At 52.6% G+C, this 23029-nt stretch overlaps 1 protein-coding gene across 2 annotated transcripts in view; it reads left to right on the forward strand.

Moving 5' to 3' along the window:
* The window catches only part of EEPD1 (endonuclease/exonuclease/phosphatase family domain containing 1), a 68756-nt gene that overhangs the window by 30806 nt on the left and 14921 nt on the right, over positions 1-23029 (forward strand). For both annotated transcript variants that reach the window (XM_081102379.1, XM_081102380.1), the window contains exon 3: positions 12909-12960. In XM_081102379.1, coding sequence (XP_080958505.1) covers positions 12909-12960 — 52 coding nt within the window. The remainder of the gene's footprint in view (positions 1-12908; positions 12961-23029) is intronic.

A 23029-nucleotide genomic window follows, 5' to 3' on the forward strand; every position in this document is an offset into this window, starting at 1 on the left:
TGTGCCCAGAGCAGCTCTTCATCTGGAAAGCGAAGGCCAGGGCAAGGTCTGTGGGAGACGGTGTGGGAGGGCCCTGCCCTGACACTGGGTGACCTGTGACACAGAGACGGTGTGGGAGGGCCCTGCCCTGACACTGGGTGACCTGTGACCTCCGCTCCAGGCCCTGGCCTGCGACTCCAGTTTCCGTTTTGAGATCTGAAATAAGAGTGTTCTGCGTTTGGTCCTGTGTTGTCTCTGCGGGAAAGTTCCGTCGGCTGTGCTGTAAGTGCTGTGTGTGTGTGTCTCTGTTGTCGTATCAGGGAACCTGGGGGAGAAATCACCTTCCGGGTTTCCAGCCGCCCATCCGGAATCTCCATTCAGGACTTGAGCCCGGACAGGGAGCGTCTCGCCCTTGTCCACACAGGGCCCTCGGCCATGGCTGGGCAGGACAGGCAGTGCCACACGCCCTCCAGGAATGGCGAGCCTGCTCTGCACTCAGCAGTTTGCATTTTGATCTCATCAGCGTGTGCCTCTTTATAAAGTGTGAATCCTAGTGACCCGAATGCGCTGTCGGCTGGGCCTGGGCCAGCGGGACCGGGTTACTCCAGTTCAGAGAGGCCCCGGGCTGGGGTGGCAGCGACGGGGTTCCCTGTGTGGCTGCGTGGGGGCGGATGGGGCTTGCTCACCCTGGCCAGGGGCAGAAGGGCCCGCCAGACTGACAGGTTCTTAGACTGAGAAAGCATTATGCCCCAGGTGGACTGGGCCTGTATCCTTCCCTTACCCTCTTCCTAAAAGCCCTTTAATTTTTATTTATTTCTTTATTTTGGTTAATCCTCACCTGATATTTTTCCATTGATTTTTAGAGAGAGTGGAAGGGAGGGGGAGAGACAGAGAGAAACCAATTGGTTGCCTCCTGCACATGCCTGGAGCGGGACTGGGGATCGAGCCGGCCACGGAGGTACATGCCCTTGACCGGAATTGATCCCCAGAACCCTTCAGTCTGTGGGCCGACACTCTATCCACTGAGCCAAACCAGCGAGGGCCCTAGCAGCCCTTCTAAAAGAACAAGCAGAGTTTGCAGAATTTGGATGTTAGTATTTAGAAACACAAATGCAGCGTGTGTAGCTCTCGGCATTTGGCCGGTGACAGATTTCAGGCCTTCGGCTTTGGCGTCCACGCGTGCTGGCTCCGCTGAGGTTTTATCTGCGCTGATGAATGGGAGCAGCAGGTTTCACGCTCTGAGGCTGGGCCCCGGCGTGGGGTGTGCTCTTCCCCTGGAAGTGAGTGGTCAGCGGCGGCTGCCCAGGCTCTAGTCTAGGGGATGACATGGTAGAGTTTTAGAAACAGGCAGGCAGACCACCTGCCGGACCCTGTGGCCCCTGCGCTGTGCCAGCGCCAGTGTTAAGCACGGTTCCTCGGTAGGTGTTTCCCACGTGGCTGAGGGAGCTTATCCTCGAAGCATTTTTCCTTCCTTAGGGAAGCGGTTCTCCAAGTATGGTCCCCCGACCAGCAGCAGCACCTGAGAGCCTATTAGAAATGCAGATGCTCGCCCTGGTCGGTGTGGCTCAGTGGATAGAGCATCCCCCCATGGACTGAAGGGTCTGTGGTTTGATTCCCGTCCAGGGCACAGTTCTTGGTTGCAGGCTCGACCCCTGGCTCCGGTTGGGGCACATGCAGGAAGCAACCAATCGATGTGTCTCTCTCACATCGATGTTTCTCTTTGTGTGTCTCTCCCTTCACCCCTTCCACTCTCTCTTTTAAAAAAAAAAATCAATGGAAAAATATCCTCAAGTAAAGAGGAACAAAAATGGAAAAAGAAGTGCAGATTCTCAGGCCACGCCCAGGAGCTCCGGCATGAGGACCTGGAGAGGGGCCATCTCTGTTTTCAAAGCCCCCCAGGCACCCAGACACACCCCGGCACTTGGGAACCCCTCCTGAGAGGTGAGGGCACGGAGCTGGAGCCCCTGCACCCAAGCCCCGGCATAGGACGGGCAGATTGGACAGCCACTCTGTGCCTCAGTGTCCCCGTCTGCAGAGTGGGGTGCGAACAGGACCTTCTGCATGGGCCGTGTGGATTGCATTAGGTAACGAATGTTAAAACCGGGAGGCACATCCTAAGTGTTTGCTCTAGCTCGCTCAAGGTCTGTTGGCTTTGATCCCCGTCTGTTTGACCCCAAGGCCACTTCCTCATTTTACTGTAGAGCTGTCCCTTAGAAATCTAATTCATTTAGTTGTTAAACCATCTCATTCTGCAAAAAAATGTGGGCTGCTCCCTAGGTCCAGGCTAGCAAGGAGGGTTTCCTCCTCATCGCCAGCTCTGGTTCCTTCGTGGGAGCGGAGCTGCTCGGAGGCCAAGAGGGATTTTAAGGCCAACTCTGAGCTGGGCATGTGCATGCCATTATCGATTAGCGATGTCTGTCTGGATGCTGGGGGCAGGGGGCGGGGGTTCTTTCCTCCTGTTGGGGGTGGTTGTCAGGCAACTCAGTGAGGATTTCTGATGCTCCCCTGCCACTGGGTTTCCGGGGAGGCTGAGTCACCACCGAAAACCGCAGGCCAGGGGGTTGTGTGGGCTGCGTGATCAGGGCGGATGCGCGAAGGCCGCGTGTGGTTTGTGGGCCGAGCCTGCCCAGGAGGGAACGTGCCCCTGACCTAGGGTGTCTCTTCTGGGACTCGGGGTGGCTGTGGCCATGGGGAAGGGCTGGTTAGGACCCGGACGGTCTGAACTCTGGTCACATGGCTTCCCTTCCATCATCATGACTAATAGGAGTTTTAGCCCCATTTGCAGTTCATGGAAAGGGCGGCCACACAACAGAAGTGTATCTTCTCGCAATTTGGGGACCGGGAGTCTGAAGGCAAGAGGTCTGCAGGGTGGGTTCGTCCCGGGGCCTCCGTCCTTGGCTTGCAGAAGGCCGTCTTGTCCCTGTGTCTTCCCATGGTCTAGTCCTGTGCACGTCCGTGTCCTGATCGCCTCTTACAAGGCCCCCTCATTGGGTTGGGCCACTCCAGTGGCCCTATTTTAACTTAATTACCTTTAACTCAATTACCAGGTCTCGATTACAGTCACACTTGGAGGTTCTGGGGGGTTAGGACTTCCACATGTGGATTTTAGAGGGGACACCATCTAGAGCAGCGGTTCTCAACCTGTGGGTCGCGACCCCTTTGGCGGTCAAATGACCCTTTCACAGGGGTCGCCTAAGACCATCCTGCTTATCAGATATTTACATTACAATGCATAACAGTAGCAACATTACAGTTATGAAATAGCAACGAAAATAATTTTATGGTTGGGTCACAACATGAGGAACTGTATTTAAAGGGCCAGAAGGTTGAGAACCACTGATCTAGAGGTTCAGGAGAAGAGCCCAAGGGGGCAGCAGGCCCAGCACCAGTTTACTTGTGTGTGTGTGTGTGTGTGTGTGTGTGTGTGAATCCTCACCGAGAATATGTTTCCATCGGTTTTTAGCGAGAGTGGAAGGGAAAGGGAGAGACAGAGAGAGAAAAACGTGGATGTGAGAGAGACACATCGATTGGTTGCCTCTAAAGTCTGCAACCGGGGTGCGTGCCCTTGACCAGAAACGAGCCCGGGACCCCTCAATCCACAGGCCAACGTTCTGTCCACTGAGCCAAACCGGCCAGGCCCCAGCACCAGTCTGAATGGTTGGAGGTCGGGAAGGATGGGCCCGGGGAAGAGCAGTGGAGACCAGTGTCAGGGGGGCGGGGAGGGGGCGGGATGTCTTTAAGAGGGGACTTGGCCTCAGGTCCTGGAGAGAGAGGAGCTCCGCTGAGCAGGTGGGGTGCACGAGCGTGGCACAGACGTGTCAGAGGGAGATGGACGCGTGGCTCAGGTCAGCTGGGCTGAGGCCTCTCGGTTGGTGACACTTGACCTTTGGCACAGAGTTTCCACAGGAATCGATGTCCGGCTTGGGAAAGTCAAGTGGTACTGTCACCTTGCATCCCCACCAAGCCTCCAGAGTCTCCCCACCGAGCCCTGACCTGCAGGTCCGCTCGAGGGATTCCCCGATGTGTCCCATGTGAAGGTGGCCGTGTGGCAGTCTTCATGGACCTGTCACCTTAGTTAGCGGTCATACCCTCAGCCGGTGGTCGCAGAGTGGCGGTCCCGGGCTGGCCGCCTCTGCCGTCCTGGGAACGTGTTGGAAATGCCAGTTCTCAGGCCCGTGGCAGCCCTGCCTCAGGAGGAAACTCAGGGGTGGGCCACCCAGGTGATACTCACTGACCCCCAGCCCAGAGCCAGTGTCCTCAGTCCAAAACACAGGCAGATGGTTGTGGGACAGGAACACGAGAGCCCCAGGCAGCCGCGTCCTTGCCTCCCGCCTGCTTCCCCGAAGGGCCTGTGCGGTTGTCACCTGGAGCCCTGAGCTGGAGAGCTGGGCGGCAGAGTTAGAGGTCCCGTCTCGCAGGGGCACCTCCCAAATTACAGGCCAGCAGTTTCTGCCGGGTCCCAGGCAGCTTCCCGACCCGACTCTGCACAGGAGGTTCCCAGGCAGCTTGTGCTGGGGAGGCTGGGGGCGGGGACTGGGAAGGCAGGGGCCTCCTGGGTCCTGAATCAGTGTCTTAAATTGAAGAGAAGCCGGGGAAGGAGCAGAGGGGCCTGGCTTGCAGGCCGGAGGGTAAGGTTTCGCACACAGCAGCTGGAACTCATAGCAGTGGCGTCGGGGGACCTCTGGCTTTGAAGACCAAGATGCTGCTGCTTAACAAAAACCAGCCGCGGCCCACCCACCACCGTCCGGGTCACTGAACCCTCGTGCCCCTTGGGTGCCCCGGAGATCAAAGCGTGGCGGTGGCGGCAGCTGCTGCTGCTTGTTGGGGGCTTGGCCCCGCGCTGCAGCTTGCCGTGTGCACACAGCAGCCAGCGTGCATGCTGCAGAGGCCAGGGTTTCTCCCCCTGGGAATTCGAGGGACAGACAGACATCCAGAGACCAGCCAGGTCCCCCATGTCTGGAGCTGACTCAAAAGCCTGAGGGGGGGAAGCCCAGATAGCCAGACTCTGGGCACAGAGCGGTGCCCTTGTCCCGCAGTGGGACCTCACTCACCTTCTGAGAGCCGTACTCACGGCGCTCGGGGGCCTTGCTGCCCGGGTCCGTGTTCGTCTGTTCTGTGCTGCTGAGCAGAGCAGATCCTGGGCTGTGGGTGGCTGGGCCACAGGAGAGGTCTGGTCGAGGATCTGGACGTCCTGTCCTGGGGACCTAGGGCCGGCACTGTGCCCTGATGCTGGTCCTTCTGCCCTCGGGGAGAACCTCTGGGCCTCCTGGCAGACCGCAGTCCCGCGTCCAATCAACCGGGATTCCTTTGCAGTTCGCGTGCCTGTGCAGGTGAGCCTTCCCGTGCTGCCCAAACCACAGGGGAGATGGAAACCTCGGCTCTGGCTCTGGTGCCCCCAAATGATTTGAGCCAACTGGTAAAGCTTCCCAGACACGTTTGGTTGTTTTTAATTTTTCTCTCCGGTGAGTAGCCTCTAATCATACTTCTTCCAGCTGGCGGGCCCCTACACAAAACTTTTTTGGGCAAAATATTGATAATTGTTATTTATCAAGACCGTGCGATAATGTAAAATTCCCATGCATACTGATCCAGTGTTTCCAGCGAATTCTATCCAATTAACAAAGGAGAGGGCCCTGCCCGTATTCTCGGTGGTTAGAGCGCAGCCCAAGCACTGAAGAGTCAAGGGTTTGATTCCTGGTCAAGGGCATGTACCTGGATTGCAGGTTCGATCCCCGGCCCGTCTGGGGCGCGTGGGGGAGACAACCAATCGATGTGTCTCTCTCACGTCAATGTTTCTCTCTCTCTCTTTCTCACTCTCTCTTTCTCTCTCTCTCTCTCCCTCTGTCCCTCCCTTCTTCCACTCTCTCCAAAAATCAGTGAAAAACACATCCTCTGATGAGGATTAACCAAAAAAGGGGGGGCGGGGAACGAAGGAGAGGAGTGAGCAGCACGGTTGCAGAATGTCAGCTACGTCGCTGAGGTCCTGTTGGTCGCTGACTGCCCCGCCCCAGGCCACTTCCCTCCCCACCACCCACCCGCTCTGATGAAAGGATTGAAATTGGCCAATAAAAGTCCAGTTTCTCTGGTGGTCAAGTACATGTAAATTTAAACTGCATAATAACACCTTTCCACCCTTTGGGTTAGGGAGGATTAACAAAAATTACGCAGCCCGATCCCCAGCAGGGGGGCGTGCATGTAAGGGAGCCGGTCAGAGTGTACAGCGGCTGGTGGAAGTCCACTTCTACAAAGCAATTTTGCAAAAGCTCCTTAAAATCTTCAAAACGCACATCGCCGTGGCTGCCCGGAAATTCATTGTTTGAGACAATTAAAGGTATTCGAAAAGTAGTACATGCAGAGTTTTCCACTAAAGCAGTGGTTCTCAACCTTCCTAATGCTGCGACCCTTTAATACAGTTCTTCATGTGGTGGTGACCCCCAACCATAAAATTATTTTCTTTTCTACTTCATAACTGTAATGTTGCTACTGTTATGAATCGTACTGTAAATATCTGATATGCAGGATGTATTATCATTGTTACAAATTGAACATAATTAAAGCATAGTGATTAATCACAAAAGCAATATGTAATTATATATGTGTTTTCCGATGGTCTTAGGTGACCCCTGAGAAAGGGTCGTTCGACTCCCAAAGGGTCTTGACCCACAGGTTGAGAACCACTGCACTAAAGTGATCATTAGTGAAAAATTTCAAACAGCCTTAATGTCTGACAGATTATTCTAGCATATAGCGATGCTTTTATCTACATATATATCTCCATTCAATTACATAAAAATACTTAATGAGATGGAATCGTGTCAATAATGACAATAATTTATAATTTAATGGCAGTTAAAAATAATAGAGCTTGTACAATATGTATAGAGTCTAAAAGGATAGATATCAAAATGTTAATGGCATTTCTAGGCAGCAAGATTGTGCTAATGTTTCTTTCATTTCTGTGTGTGTGTGTGTGTGAGTGTGTGCGTGTGTTCTAAATTTTCCGCAGTGGCGGGTGTTCTGTAAAGACCTTTTTATGATAACTTAAAGGAGAGACTCCTGTGAAATGTGCCCTCTGGCTGGGGCCTTTAAACAGCTCCAGCCGGAGAGCCTCGCTGGCTGCTCTGTATTACAAGCCGGGGCGAATGTTTGCTTTCCGCTGATTAATGAGGCCGCCGCCTCTGACAAAACCCAGAGGTGCATTTCTTCTGGCCCGAAAGGAAGGGCAGCCTCACAAGAGGTGAAAGGTCGGCATCCAAAGCCAGATGAGGAATTCGGGCTGGAGCACTGAGTGCACTGTGCGAGGTAACTGTCTGATTTTCAGCGTGTCCTGAGAACAGGAACTTTTTGTCTCTCGCATGTTCAATCAATCGCTCTTACTCTTCCCCAGAAAACGAACATAAATAAGTTCTTTAGACGGTGGTCATGAGCAGCTGAGAGCAGCAGGAATGGGCCTCGCTGGGCTTCTGGGACTCTCCTTGTTACAGAAAGTTGGGTGATGGGCGGGAGGGGCCAAGGCAGGGCCAGGTCTCCGGGATGGGTCTCCGGGATCGCATGTGAAGTTGAGCTTTAGGAATATGCATTTAATGGCGGCTTGACGGCTTAGGAAACATGAGAGGGTGGGAGAGGAGGAGGGGGGAGCAGGAGGAGGGGAGACTGGTGATTCCATCCAGGTTAGAGGGGCTTCGGTAAGTGAGAGCTTAAGGGGGCGCCTGAGAGAAAGCCCTGGCGGAGGAGCATTTAGGGGGGCGGGAGGGTAGGTTGTAAGTAGCACTGAGGGCGAGTTTCACGATGGTGTCGGGAATCTGCAGGATGTGGTTCAGTTGAAAAATCAGAGGCAGTGCTTTGCGGCCCGCCTTTGTGTGAAGTCTCATCGGAAACCAGGTCTTGGGGCTGCAGCTTGCTTTGCAGCGAGTCCAGAAGATGCTGGGCTGGCGAGTGGCTAGTAGGTGATCGGGTGTGTTATCGCAAATGGGGTGAGATGCCAACAATGATGACATGGGGGGGTAGGTGGGGAGCTGTTCCCTGTATCGTTCTCTGCATTTTCCTGGAGGTTTGAAAATGTTCACGATTACAATATTGGGAGCAAAAAGACAGAGCAACTACATGGCAAATCCTAAACTTGTGGACATTTATAGGGGAAAAAACAGTTGACCAGGAGTCCCCTGTGAATCCCAAAATACAAAAATACGGGGAGCAAAAAAAACAAAACTGCAACCCCAAACCCTTAATTATTGACTTGATAGCTGGTCAGCGTGCATAAAAACAAACAAACAAAACAAAACGTGTGTTGCTTACTTTCATTCTCCCAGGATTTGATGCTCATAAAGAATTTTTACATAATGCAAAAGATTAGGATGTTGGAAGGAAGCCTGGTGAGTGGAATGGGAAGCAAAGACAAGGTCACCCCTGGAAGATCGCATCCCCCAGGGCTCTGAGCACCTTCCTACGGGAGGACCACGGGCAAGTGGAGGTGCAGAGCAGATGGGGTCAGCCACAGTCTTCACCTGCGACCAGGTGAGGTCGTGCAGGAGGCGACCCTGTCCCTGCAGTAGACGCAAAAGCTCATTTGACCTGGTGGTTTCTTCCACTTCCCCCAGGAAAGCCCCGGAGTAGCCAAAGAGGAGTCAGTGAAAGCCAGTGTGGCTCAGTGGTTGAGCATCAGCTCATGAACCAGGAGGTGAGGGTTTGATTCCGGGCAGGGCACATGCCCAGGTTGTGGGCTCGATCCCCAGTGTAGGGCGTGCAGGAGGCAGCCGGCAATGATTTTCTCTCATCATGGATGTTTCTATCTCCCTCTCCCTCTCTGAAATCAATAAAGATATATTTTTTAAAAAGTGGCACCAGGTGAGGAGTGTGTTGCTGACAAAGGGCGTGTGGTGTGGGGAAGTGTTCTCAGCCTCCAGCGGGAGCCAGGCTCACTTCCACTGGCCGCTTCCCACATGGGGTCTGACCATCTTCTGCTGTTTCCTGTTAGTGTGGCCTTGTCACCTCTGACCAGTGGTTTGTGCTTGAAGAGATTTCCAGAAGAGGCTGCCCTGGTCCCACACGGAGGGTCTCCCTGGGAGCCGAGAGCTGGGGCGCCTGCCAGGGTCTCAGGAGCCTGGAGGCCGGTGCCTTGGGGCCTGGAGGAGCAGGACCTGACTCGGAAACGGGTTCTCTTTGGGGTGCTTTTCCCACGTGGACAATGAAGAGCCTGCAGGGAGAGGAGGAGCCAGCCTTTCCATCTGTGCACAGCCGCTGCTGAGAACAGCTCCTGCTCTTCCTCCCGCCCACCCTGCGCCTGCACCCCCCCCCACCCTCACCCCCCCCCCCCCCCCCCCCCCGACCTGTCCGCTGAGGCCCCTTTCCAGGGAGCCTCTCCGCTTGGTGCAGAAGCTCACAGCGCCTGCCTCCGCCTCCTGGAGCGCCCTCGCCTGGCTGAGGCTGGGTTTGCTCCCAATGAATCCCCAACGCCCACTTGTGCCTGGTACATACCCTTACATACTAGTATTTTATCTGTGCGGTGACTGCACGGCTCCACATTGCATTGTCTGTGCAATTGCTGTCGAATCTCATCCTCTAAAATGCATCACTTTGTAAATCAGTGACACTCAAAGTGCCAGACAAGGGAGCTAGAGATTGATCCTGACTCGGAGAGCGTGGGTGCAGGGGGGCGTGTCACCCTGTAGACATGTTTGCGGTACTCACAGGGCTACCTCCACCTGCCTGGTCAGGGCCAGTGAGGTTCATTCAGCCTGCCCCCGAAGCCCCCTTTGTCTTCTGCGTCTTCGGCCTGATGGTGTTTCCTCCTGCTGTCGGGGTCGGGCCTGCCACTTCTCATTCTGTGTAGGCCTCACTGTGGCAGATGCCGCCCGCTGAGCAAGACCTCTGCCCTCAGCGCCTTTCCTCCTGTGGCTTGTCTAGCAGCCATGACTGCACACCTTCTAGGTCTTTCTAAGCGATGCCCGTCTTGACTTTAGGACTGGCCCTGCCGTCGCCATCTTTCTAAGTAAATCACTGCTTCTGTGGGATTTGCCTCTCTTCTCAAAGTCCAGCGCAGACAAAGGCATTGCAGCGCCATGCAGGAGCTGGGCTGTTCTCAGCGCGCGCTGGCCGAGCCCAGGCCACCGGCTGACATGCCCCGTGTCTCCCGGCTCTGCTGGTCCACGTGGGGACCCGGAGGGTCTCAGGGAGACAGGCCCCCCGGGCCTGGGCCCAGGCAGCATCCCGGCTCTGGGAGCCCTGTGGGAGCCAGGACCATGCTGTGCTCATCTTGGCCCCCCTGGCGCCCGGCACCGTTTCTGACACTTAGTCGGACTCAGTGTGTTTGTGGAGTTAGCGAGAGGAGGGAGGAAGGAGAGGAGGAGCCGGATTGAAATGAGAGATGAGCTTCCCTCCCAGGGCGGGACGTTAGAGGTGTCGAATGGCGTGTTTGGTAAATGGGTTTGCTGCTCCTTCACGTGTGAACTCCCTCCCAGGGGGTATCCGATGTGCTAGAAGAATCTGGTACCAGAGACGTGAAATAAAGACTCCCCGCTCAGATAGTCTCTAACCGGGCAAGAAATAACGTCAGGATATCATGTAACAGGACCCATCCGGACACACCTTAGCACTGCAGCTGCTGCGAGGAGGAAGAAAGACGAAGCAAGCATGGCTGGGAGGGAGGGAGGGGATGTCCGTGTGACCAAGCAGAGGGAGTGCCCTGCCAGGAGCCCTGAGGTCTGTGAATTGTTGCTGCTGCTAGTGGTGGTGACTTGAAACTTCCATTGCACTTCCTGGAGTTGCTCTTAAGTAACTCATTGCATTTGCTTGGCTGGTGCTTGCTGAGTTGTGCAGAGAGATCATTGTGCAGAGTCCTGTCAATTAAGGTGAACCTTATTGTGGATAGAACCCCTTGGGAGGGAGGCACGGGGTCCAGGAGGGGCTCCTTTCTTTCTGCTGCAGAGAGCCTGTGCAGAGAGCCCGTTGGGGGGTGGGGGGTGGGGCACAGGGACCAGCGACCATAAGCAGATTAGCAGGGTGAAGAGGGAGCTGGTGACACCATCAACAGCTGACCCCTCCCTCAGCACCCCGCCGAGCTCGCTGCGTCCTCCCTGCGCGGATGAGCCCACCGTGGCTGCCTGCTCACTGACCTGACCACTGCAGAAGCCACTCGTCACAGAAGGGGAAGTACCTCCCCGATAAACTCCCATCCACTTCCGAAGTCTCTCACCGAGGTGCTGCCTGCGGCCTGGGCTCTGGCCCTGGACTGGAAACGGGTGGGCTGTGTCCCCCCTGCCCTCTCTCCCCTTGGCTCCTGTGCCTCAGCTGATTCTCTGTGGGGCGCCTTCATCCCTGGCCCCTCCCCCGGCAAAGCTTACCGGCCCCTCCACCAGGAAGCCTTCCCTGACCTCAGCTGGGCCGGCTCCTCTCTGAGCCTCGGCCGTCCCCTTGGTACACTGTACGTCATATTCTGGTCTGACTATGGCCTCCCAGGGGCCGTGAGCACCTCGTGGGCGGGGAGCAAGTCAGAGTCAGCGTGTACCCCGGTTACCCCGCACAGTGGGGCTCGATCCAGGTGCAGTGAGCCAGCGGGCCCTGAGCAGGCCTCCGTAAGCAGTGGTCTTGCTCTTTCTTGTCATCCTCCGAGGGCCGTCGGGGAAGATGGCCACTGCTCATGGCCCCGGTGTCCTTTTCTATATTCCTCCGACTTTATTCAGGTTCCTCACAAGAGGCGGCTGTCAGTTCCTTTCAGAATTTTTGGGGGTGAAATGTACATGACATAAACTTCACTCTAACTTGAACCGAGTATCTGTACAGCTCAGTGGCCTGAAGTACACTCGCTGTGTTGCGCCCCCATCACACCATCCATCTTCAGGGCTGTGTCCTCATCTCAAACCAAGACTCGGTCCCCATGAACCACTAACTCCCACCCCCCACCCCCGTCCAGGGCCTGGGAACCTCCTCCACTTTCTGTCTCTGTGAATGTGACACTCTAGCCCAGTGGTCGGCAAACTCATTAGTCCACAGAGCCCAATGTCAACAGTACAAGGACTGAAATTTCTTTTGAGAGCCAAATTTTTTAAACTTAAACTAGATAGGTAGGTACACTGTTATTAACTTAATTAGGGTCCTCCTAAGGCTTAGGAAGAGCCACACTCAAGGGGCCAAAGAGCCGCATGTGGCTCGCGAGCCGCAGTTTGCCGACCACGGCTCTAGGCACCTTGGAGGCGTGGGATCACCCGGGATTTGTCTTTTGTGTCTATGTAGCTCATTTCACCTCATAATGTCCTCAAGGTCCATCCATGTAGCACAGGCCAGAGTGTCCTTCCTGTTTTTGTTTTTGGGTGTTTTTTTCTGTTAATCCTCACCCGAGCGTATTTTTCCATTGATTTTGAGAGAGAGTGGAAGGGAGGGGGAGAGGCAGAGAAAGAGGAACATTGATGTGAGAGACACATCGAGTGGTTGCGTCCCACACGTGCCCAGATTGGGGCTGGGATGGAGCCTGCCACCGAGGTATGTGCCCTTGTCTAGCATCGAACCCAGGACTCTCAGTCCATGGGCCGACGCTCTATCCACTGAGCCAACCCGGCGAGGGCCAGCGTTGCCATCTTTGTAAAGCTGAATGATATTCCACTGCGTATGTGCCCCCCGATGGACGTTTGGTTGTTCCCGCCTGTTGACTGCTGTGAATGGGGGTGCAGACACCTGCTCGAGTCCAGGCTTTCAGCCCTTCTGGGTACCTGCCGGAAGCGGAATTGCTGGATCCGACGGTAAAGTCGCTTCCACCATTTAGAAACATGCTTAACAGTTCCGTAATGGTCATTTCAGCTCAAACCCAAGGCCACCACCGTACGAGGGGAGGTGACGTAGAAATGCGGCTGAAATTTCAGCCTTTTGCCCTGTGACCTGCCTGATGCCCGCTGACATGAAATGGTTTGTTTTCAAGTGTGGTTTTAATTTTCTTACAGCATCAAGCTTCTCGCTGTGCAAGAACTCCTTGACAGAGAGGCCCTGGACAAGGTAAATGTTTTGTTCTTCCTACCCCACACCCACACCAAAAAAACAAACCTGCAACTCCCTGCCATCAGAGAGGGAGTTGGCTGCAAGGCTGGGCTGTTTCTTGTATCCTGACAGTCAGTGCACCACGAAAAATTGTAGTCAAAACCCCCCATGTTGCTCCTATGCTGCTAACACGTGCAGACCGCGCCTTCGGGGCTGTGTGAGGGCAGAGGCTCCCGCGTGGGCCGTGCTCTGGGGCAGCCGCCGTGCTCCGGACCCCACCCGAGTGCCAGGGTCCGTGACAGCCACTCCCCTGCATCCCTGCTGTGCGTCATCCTCTGGGCTAGTGGATGGTAAAACCCAGGCCCCGCGAGGCGACGAGCTAAGTGGCGGAGGAAGGAATGGAATCCCGTGGTTCCATTTCGAAAGCTGATGCTTTTTCTAATTCCTAGACCAGTTCATGAGTTCAAGGCCCTTTTTGGGCTACTTCTAAGGAATGGGGAACCCCCTCCCTGCCTCAAACCAAGGTTTGCACTGTGCCCTGGAAGAGATACCCGTGTACCTCGGCTTTTAGGTTTGTCAAGACACAGCTGGGACCCTGGGCCGGTTGGGGGTTTGAGGTCTGTGTGCGAGGCGGGTGGGGCTCCCAAAAGCAGGCTGGGCAGGTGCCAAGGGGGTCAGGCTCTCCAGTGCCACTCACAGACCCCAGACTCACACCCCGCTGCTCCCCTCGGGAGCTTCGGCCTCTTCTAACTATGTGATTACAGGCAGTAATTAGAAGACATAATGTTAGCATAAGAGAAAGTGGTTAGAGCCCAGCCAGCGTGGCTCGGTGGTTGGCGTCGACCTATGAACCAGGAGGTCATGGTTCGATTCCCAGTCAGGGCCCATGCAGGCTTGATCCCCAGTGGTGGGTGTGCGGGAAGCAGCCGATCAATGATTCTCTCCATCATTGATGTTTCTATCTCTCTCTCCCTCTCCCTTCTTTGAAATCAATACAATTATTTTTTAAAGTGGTTAGAGAGATAGGCACTGACGTGATATTTTATTCATAGAATTGTTTGGATTAGTGGTTGGATGGCAGGTTGACACTGAAGCAAATTAAGTTTTTAGGCATCAAGCTGTGATGTGAGGGAGAGGGTGGGGGACCCGGGCTCAGGCTCTGAATCTCGCATCCCATCAGCCTCATTTCCATTCTGGGTAGAGCAAGGAGCGTGCTGCCTGCCCGAGCTCAGAGGCGGCAGGACACCCGGATGAGTGGGTGTAGCGGAAGGGCTTTCTAGCTGCCAAGGCACTCAGGCCGTATTAATTCTTAATTACACATGAATTCTTAATATGCACCCAGCCATAGGCGCACTAGGTCCAGGAGTGCATGAAGCCTCTCTGGACGGGCTTGAAACTTTGGAAAAGTTACCTCTCCTAAAACAAGCCTCTCTCAGTAGTCACTGCACTTCCTGGTTTTACTTCTGCCTAAAAACAAAAGAACACAACAGACCAAACTGGTAAACACGCGGAGGCCGGAGAACGCCGGCAGGGAATCATAAGCCAGGTCTTTGGAGCTGTGTTACTATCCGGTCTGGGGGGCCGCACAGAGAAGCCCACCTGGGGAGCCAAGGGCTGCGGGGTCCGGCCGAGAGGGGGCTGCTTGGGGCGGGGCGCACAGTGTGGCTCAGACAGGCTCCTTCCTCGCTGTGTTATTTTGGGGTTGCTAATCCTCTCTGTGCTTCGGTTTCCCAGTCTGTAGAGTGGAAATCCTTGTAATCCCCAGCCCACGGAGGTCTTCAAAAGGCTAAGTAGACAGTCGACATGATCCCCCCTGGCTCTGACTGACCCCCCCAAAGTTAGCTGCTGCTCCTGTGCCTTCTCCTTCCTCCTCCCTCTCCTCCCTCTTCCTCACCAGGTCTGGCCGTGGCTTTGTACTGTTCCCTGTCTCCATCCGTGACCCGCAGACAGCTTTCCACGAGGGTCTGAATGGGCACGGGGCCGCGTCCTTCTTCCTTCTTTTGTGTGGTGTGCGCGTCAGTTCAGTCGCTCGCACTGCTGGCCTCTGTGGCGCTCTCTGCGTGCCAGGCAGGTAGCTGGCACTTCAGAGAAGTCCAGAGGCAGCCAGTGGACATGCGCGTGGTGGCCAGCTGCATGTGAGTGGCAGGTGGAAGATGACAGGAACCTCAGGACTTACAGGTGCTTATCCACCTGGACAAGCGGGGGACCCACCAGGAAAAGCTCTTGGTAACTCGGAGAGCGTTGCTACCGGAGCCTGGCCTGCAGACCAGCAGCCTCGGAAGCAGTTAGAAATGCGGACTCTCGGGCCCCGCCCAGACCCCCGCCTAGGAACCAGGAGGTCACGGTTCACTTCCGGTCAGGGCACATGCCCAGCTGCGGGCTCGATCCCCAGGAGAGAGCGTGCAGGAGGCAGCCGATCCATGACTCTCTCTCATCATTGATGTTTCTATCTCTTTCTCTCCTGCTCCCTTCCTCCCTGAAATCAATGAAAATATTTTAACAATAAGCTATAAACCCTGCAACTAATCATCTTAAGTCTGTCTACCAATTTCTTGTTTAAAAAAATAAAACTTTTAGACCCACAAGAGGGTGGTTTAAATCGCATAAATGTCAGGACCCGTGGCATCCTCTCAGGACGCCTTTTGGATCCGAAGGGCTTTTGTCAAACATCCCTCAGGTGCCAGGACCTGCTCTGAGAAGGAAGCTGCCCTCCGGCCGTTCTCTCTGCTTTAAGGGCAAGACGCTTTTGTTTTCCTGAACTGAAGTCACACAGACTTCGTTCCCAGGCTTTATAAACAGGCCCACCTAATGCCTTTCAAACAGGGCATTGCATGAAAGGAAATAAAAATATTGGTACAGCTTGATTTAGTAAGATCATTTTTCAACGGCCCTTTCAACCCTCTTCCTGCAAAGCTGCAAACAATAGCTTGGCCGTGGCCTCCAGCTGGAGGTCACCCTCCCCCGAAAGGCCAGAGGGCAGAGCACTGGCCCACCCAGCCCTCAATCTGCCCGACTCATGGCCATTGCCTGTGCCACTCCCACCCCCACCCCCTCCAGGCTCCCCGGCCTCTGCAGGCTACTACTCAGCTGTCCATCAAAGCTGACCGCGTCCATCTCCGTCCTCTAGAACCCGGGCTCTGAGGCTGCACAGAGCGGGTGAGGCCACTCTGCGGTCTCCTAGCTGTGGGACTTCCTCGGCGGGTTATTGCCAAGCCTCGGTTTCTTTATAGCATGGGGGTGGGAGGTGTCACAATGATACCTACTTCATGAGAATTAAGTGAGATAATGTATGAGCTAGAAGGGATTTTGTATACGGTAAGCACCAGAGCAATGGTGGCTAAGTCTATTCCGACTGCTGCTAATTTGCTGCTGCTGTGGTCATTGATCTCTTATATCATCATCGTCACCATTGATAACTTCCTCCTCCTTCTCGCTTGAGGAGCCCAACTTGAGATTGATTTGTCGCCATTAGTGGATGTTAAAAAGGAGTCCCCCTCCCACCTCTCTTGCCAAATTGTCTAGGACAAATGCCTGCCGGTCTTTCATGCCTGCTGCCGCCAGATGTTTCTCCCAGACTTTCAGCTTTGATGTCTGGCTCTTAGTCTAGCCGTTCTGTAGGTGGAGCAGGGAATTAACTGCTAAGTCTTCTGGGGGCTTCATGCGTGAGATAAAGTGTGTGCACTTCGCCAGCGAGCTGGACTGGACCCACTGAACTTGGTACTTGCACCCAGGAGCTGCGGTTCGCTCAGTGGAGTTAGAAGTTAATAGATTTGAGAGTTTTTCAGAAGGAAATCGGAGGTAGATAACTGTCACGTAGATGCGTGTGAAGAACCTAAAGATGCTTGTACCTGCGGTTGGTGATGGTGTTTTTGAGCATACACACGTGTACATACATGAGCATTGGCTCTGTGGTTGCAGTACACGCTTCCAGAATGTTTCCTGTGATTTGGACTCCATTTAACTTAGCCTGTGTGACGGTTGAATGCTGACTCTGGGCCTAAATTGCACTGCACACCAAGGGGGTGAAGCGATGGAGATGCATTTGAGTGGCATGGACAGGATCCCAGGATGTCGGAGCTGAGGGACCACCCAAACCATCCCATCAGAACTGTCATTTGCGGGCAGAAGGCAGAGGCCGGAGGAGTGGAAGTGTCCCCCTTGCCCAACCAGCTGAGCCGCCTGCCAGGGGAGTTCACATGTTCCGGAAGCTTCTCCATGGAACTCTCAGGTTCCCAGCTCTGGGCGCTGGTGGAGGTAGGATTCATTTCTCCACCCAGGAAAGCTGTCATAGCTTCAGTCCTCTACAGTACGTAGCCCCGTGCAGAAACGTTCCCCAGAGAGGGACAGAGAGCCCAGGTTCACCAGGAGTGCTCTGTGTGTGGTCAGGGCCCAGTCGGTGTGAGACAACACCGCGCACGCCCCAGTGGTGCAGAAACCACAGCCCTCAGTTACAGGCTGTGACTGCGGTTTGATCCCATAGTGGCTGTTCTGAGGGGACATCTGGTGGGTAGAATGTCTGCACCCCCGTTCTTCCAGCATCAGGTCCTCCACTGGTGACTTCGGACGCATTTAGCCCAGAACCTGGAATGTGTCACTACTTGTCCTACTTTCTCCTGTTGTGCTCTTTCTCTTCTCTTCCGAGCTTGTAGTTCTCTGAATGAATTCTCACCCTGCACGGCTGCCTGTAACTCCTGGGAGCTTGAAGTCGTCTGACTCCAATAAATCATGGTTTACCTGAGCTGACCTCCAACCAAGCCCCAAACATTGTCATTTAAAAAAAATGTTGGCTTTCTGTCATTAGAAATTATCATTAAATAATTTTACCTAGAAGTGAAAATTTATATAATGTAATTGCTCATTTTTTTGTGTAGTTGTTGTGTATTTGTTTTTATGATGAACACTTAATGAATTTAGGTTGGAAATATTTTTTAAAAATTTTTTGGAGGCGTTTAGAGACAATGCTGTGAATTTAGGAATGGCCAGGAAAGAACTCACGCCTAGAACTTGTTTCATCCAGGTCGCTGCTGCACTCGGAGAGTCAGAATTGAGTGCCGTCTTCTCCATGGGAGGCCGTCCTTGGTGGTTTCATAACTTTGTCTTTATTCTCTGAAACTTCTGAGCGCTTTACTTTCTCAGTGGTTGCTCTAGAGTTTAACATATGCATCTTCACTCATCAGATTTACTCTCACTTATTTCAGTGAGCTATAGACACATGACTCCTAAGTGGTTCTATTCCCGCTTCCCCTTTTTCTGCTGTTGGTGCACATATTACATCTACATATGTTACAGGCCTGACTATACATTGTTCTAGCCATTGCTTTACGTATCCTCCCGTCTTTTAAAGAAGGTGAGAGGAGAAAGGAGCACACATATATTTATAGAGTTGTCTACATTAACCTTCTCATTTTCCATTTCTGGCTTTCCTTCTTTCTTTCTGTGGATGCACGTTACCATTTGGCATCACTTCCTTATTCTAATGCAGCTTTGCTCCTTCCCATCTCCTTTGGGCTGTTGTCCACTATATTCAATTTCTGTATGTTACATCCCAGTCATACAACGTGTACATGTTGTTTATACAACACGAGGAAAGGAGGAAATATGCACGTATACTGCCTTGTATAATTGCATAATGACCTTTCCTGATTCTCGTCATTTTTTCATGAGGATTTGAGTTGGTCTGGGGTCGCTTGCTTTCAGTCTAAAGAATGTTAATATTTCTTATAAGGAGGGCCTGCTAGCAACTAATTCTTACAGTTTCGTTCGTCTGGGAGTGCATTGCATCTTCCCTTTTGAAAGGTGGTTTTTCTGAACTTAACACATTGCAGACCAGTAGTTTTATTGCTAGCTTTACCCAGTAGCTAGATAAGTTTCTATTGAATGAGTACAAAAAACGTTTCACATAAATGTTAAAGGCATGCTTTAAAATTAAACACCCCTTGCATTTTGAAGTTATTTATTACATGTTCTTACAAGCTAATACCTTTTAAAAGAATTCTCATGATTGTCCACAAGCCTTAGAACAGAAAACACGTGAATTCCCGTGATCCATCCGCCATGTGTTCAGATTCTTGGGTGACAGCACTTTGAATATGTCATCCCACTGCCTTCTGGCCAATGTTGTGGATGCACATTCAGCTGTTAATCGCACTGGGAGCAGGGACTGGCCGGCTGGATGTATGCCTCGGCACCGTGTTTACTAAAGGGGTATTTCGTTTACTGGGTTTCTGAAGAGTGACTCACACTTACTCCATGTCCCAAAGCTGGTTTGAGGAAACTTTGAAGGCTTTTTCTACATAAAGTCCAACAAAACATTTCACATAATCTGGCAAAGAAGAATGAAAAGGAGAGAGAGAGCATCATGTTATTCTTGTAAGACCAAGGACTTTGTACTAAGAAATACCGGATTTTGATTCTCAAATTACATGTTATTAAATCAATTCAGTAAATTGCAACTAGCATTTGTTTCATTATACATGTTTACGAATGGATGGGTGGATAGATGGATGCATGGATGGATGGATGAGTGGATAGATGAATGGGTAGGTAGATTGATATATATATATGTATGTATGTATATCACACATATATACACACACACTAGAGGCCTGGTGCATGAAATTTGTGCACGGGTAGGGTCCCTAGGCCTGGCTGGTGATCAGGGCCATTGGGCCTTCCTTCCCCAGCTGCTGGCTGCTAGCCAGGGCCTTCCTTCATTCCGCGCTACCCCCTGGTGGTCAGCACATGTCATAGCAAGAAGTCGAACTCCCGAGGGGATAATTTGCATATTAGCCTTTTATTATATAGGATACATACACACACATAGTTGGCAGGCAGACAGTTAACCAGATTGCCATATAAAAACTTTTTATTTCCATGAGTCATGGTCAAAATGTTTGAAAACTGCTGTCCTAGACTATTTATTGGCTTGGAAGAAGGGAAGGAGGGCTTGCCCTGGGGTTTTTCCAGTCCTGGACAGGCCCTGCTTGGCCATGGGTATATCCTAAGCACTTCTCCCTCCTGCCTTGTTAGTCTCTTGACTCTATTTTGCTTTTCAACAGAAAGAAAATCTGTGCAACTCATTGCATTCCCTTTCAAAGTGCTGCATGTGGCCACCACCTCATGGAAATACCCACATTGCCATGGTGACAAGAGTTATTTGCAATTTCCTGTCTTGTTCGGTCCACCCTCAAATGCTTCTCTTATCAGGAAATGCTAACAATGAGTTGGTATGAGAGAACTTTCAATTCATTTTTTGACAGAATTCTGAGACTTTTCATGAATGATTCATTCATTTCTTGAGAGCACATCTTTGTGTTCAGCCAAGTGCAGGCTAATTTGTCATTTTAAACGACACAGAAGGGCAGGCAGGTACAACTGTTTGGCTCTATGGCTGAAAACATTTATGCTGATGTTCTTTGCAGGTAAGATGACTGAGCTGGTCAGGAAGGCTTGCTTTGACAAAACTGATTCCATGGAGAGATCTATCAAATCGTTAGCTACCCATTTAGCATGAGTGATTCCTACAGGTGATAAAAGACGGTGTGGGTGGCATTGAAAGGGTGAGTTGAGGCCTTAATGAGATTTGAAACTCCTGGGAAAGCATCCAACCTGCTTTCCTAGATTTTGATCTGTCTGCCTGGAAGTGCTGAAGTGTACTGACACCCCTTCCGAACAGAATCCAAGACTCGTTTCTAGATCCTGGACGTGGTTTCCCTACAACACTCTGCCCTGGGCTACCTCCCCACTCCTTCCCTTGCCCTAAGTCTGTCCCATCAAACTCTTGTCATGAAATACAGACTGACTTTCCCATGCAGAATTAATGAGGTGGGGAAGGACAGCCAGGGACAGCAAAGCCGCTCCCCGTTTGTGAGTCCCTCCAGAATTACCTGCCTTCCCGGTTGCCTGTCCTGGCTTCCAACACCCGGGGCCAAGCAAGAGATTTGTCTAAGTGGCGGTATAGACTCATGATGAGTCACAAAGCACCCCTCTGATGTGTTCAGCTCCGGGAATCCACAGGGACGAGTGCCCGGGACTAAAGCAAGATCCTCAGCATTTGCCAGCTGAAGGGCTGAACCTGGAAGGAAAGGGACATGTTCTGGGGTTCTGCCTGAACCCCACCATTAACACCAGCTCCTGGGGGATCAGTAAAGCCTTTACCCCAGATGATAAGGGTGTGAGATTGTAGTTTGTGTTAGTGCTCATCATTTCTACCCAGCAAGCTTGGTCTGCCCCCCTGTCTCCACCTGGCCAGCACCCCACTGAGGAATAGATTGCTGCATATCGATTGTTCATTTCATGTCTTGTTATCCAGACACGCGTGTGGTGCAGTCAGTTTGAGTGGCTGCATTTGAGAGTAAGAGGGGACGAAGAATCAAGTATTTTTAGGCATCGGTTCAAGATGGGGCAGGGACATTTTTTAATGTTGTTTTGGTCCTTAATTTATTTATGAGCAGCACTTAATCAGCTTTTACTTATGAAAAAGAATTAACTGTGTGTGTGTGCATGCACACATGCATGTGTTCTACATGGATAAACTTCAAGCCAGTTAATCAGTATTTATATTACGGCCAGAAAAGTGAAATTTCTAGAAAATGTGAAGGCAGAAAGAAAAATGAAATTACTATTTGGTCTCTGTGATTAACTTTTTTAAAAATGTATTTTTATTGATGTCAGAGAGGAAGGGAGAGGGAAAGAGACAGAAACATCAATGATGAAAGAGAATCATCGATCAGCTGCCTCCTGCACGCCCCTTACTGGGGATCACTCCTGGGCATATGCCCTGACCAGGAATCAAACCATGACCTCCTGGTTCATAGGTCTACACTCAACCACTGAGCCACACCAGCCGGGCTCTGTGATTTACTTTTGTTGTCCAGTCCCTCCTTTATATCATTGCCAGAGTAACTCTTCTAAAACACAAGTCTGATCATATTGCTCCGTCACCTGGTGGGAAGCTGAGTGGCATAATGGAGTCCGATTTGGGATTGGGGTCCTGGCTCGGCCACTTGGCTCTGGCTGATCTTAATCCCTCCGGCCCCATGCTCCTCATTTCTCCGGTGGGAATAATGCCTCCGTGGCAGGGCCCTGTGTGTGAGTCTCAGCAGCGACCTGAGTACGGAGCGTGCACCGGTGCCTGGCACGCGGCCAGCCTCCTAGCGGACGGATAAACACTCTTGATCTGATTCATACATAATTTCTCATCCACTTGGTTTTGTGATACGTCCCTTCTTTCTGTCCTGTTTGCTTTCGTGCCACCTACTCCCAGAATGTTGGAAGGAGCCTGGAAAGCCTGTGAAACTAAGGTCAGGCAGGTTGGCTATTTTTAAATGCCTCTGGCAGAAATGTAATAGGAGAGGGCGGTTTCGGGAAGATGGCTGGGGGCTGGCTCTCCTTTTCTCCTGTCGGCACAGGACGTGTCCGCACACCCTGGGAAGAGGGCGCTGTTTCATGGCTGTCACTCCTGCCGCCATCAGGTGTCTGGGACAAAAAATCACAGTCCCCCTCCGCCCCCCCGCCCCCCACCACCAGCATCCCTGGCTGCCTGCACAGAAAAGAACAACCAAATCTGCGTGGTTTACTCCGAGATAAAGTAGGAAATGCGCAGGCTTTCAGGACTAGGATGTGGCATCATGCAACTCAAAATAAAACAAGGCATGAGTCCGTAACCCAGGCTCTGCAGGCGCTGTGTGCATGGTGGTTGCCTCCGAGGACGGCAGGCTGCGAAAGCGCCATTTAGAAGAGCTGACGGCGGGCAAACAGCCAGTTCCCGAGGGTCTGTAGCACCAGCTGTTCCATGGGACGGCTCCTAAGGAATTCGGGGTTCTTCGCAGAAACGCGTGGGAAATGCTGGGAGTCTTGCATTTGACGTGAGTCTGAGAGTGACCTCGTGTTTATGGGCTGAGAAGATCTGTGTCTGGGGTTTAAAACTGTGAGGGTGTCCCCGTGGGTGGGGAGGGGCAGCTGATGGAAACGGCCGGCTTTGTTCTGCTCCTGCATTGTTCTCTCCGGGATGTTTCCTACCCGAGTGTGTTGGCCTCTCTCTCCTCCCGGTCCTCACCCTTTCTGTTGCCTCATCTGAAACCTCAGG

This window comes from Myotis nattereri, assembly GCF_964212035.1.
Source record: "Myotis nattereri genome assembly, chromosome: 11".
Classification (NCBI taxonomy): domain Eukaryota; kingdom Metazoa; phylum Chordata; class Mammalia; order Chiroptera; family Vespertilionidae; genus Myotis; species Myotis nattereri.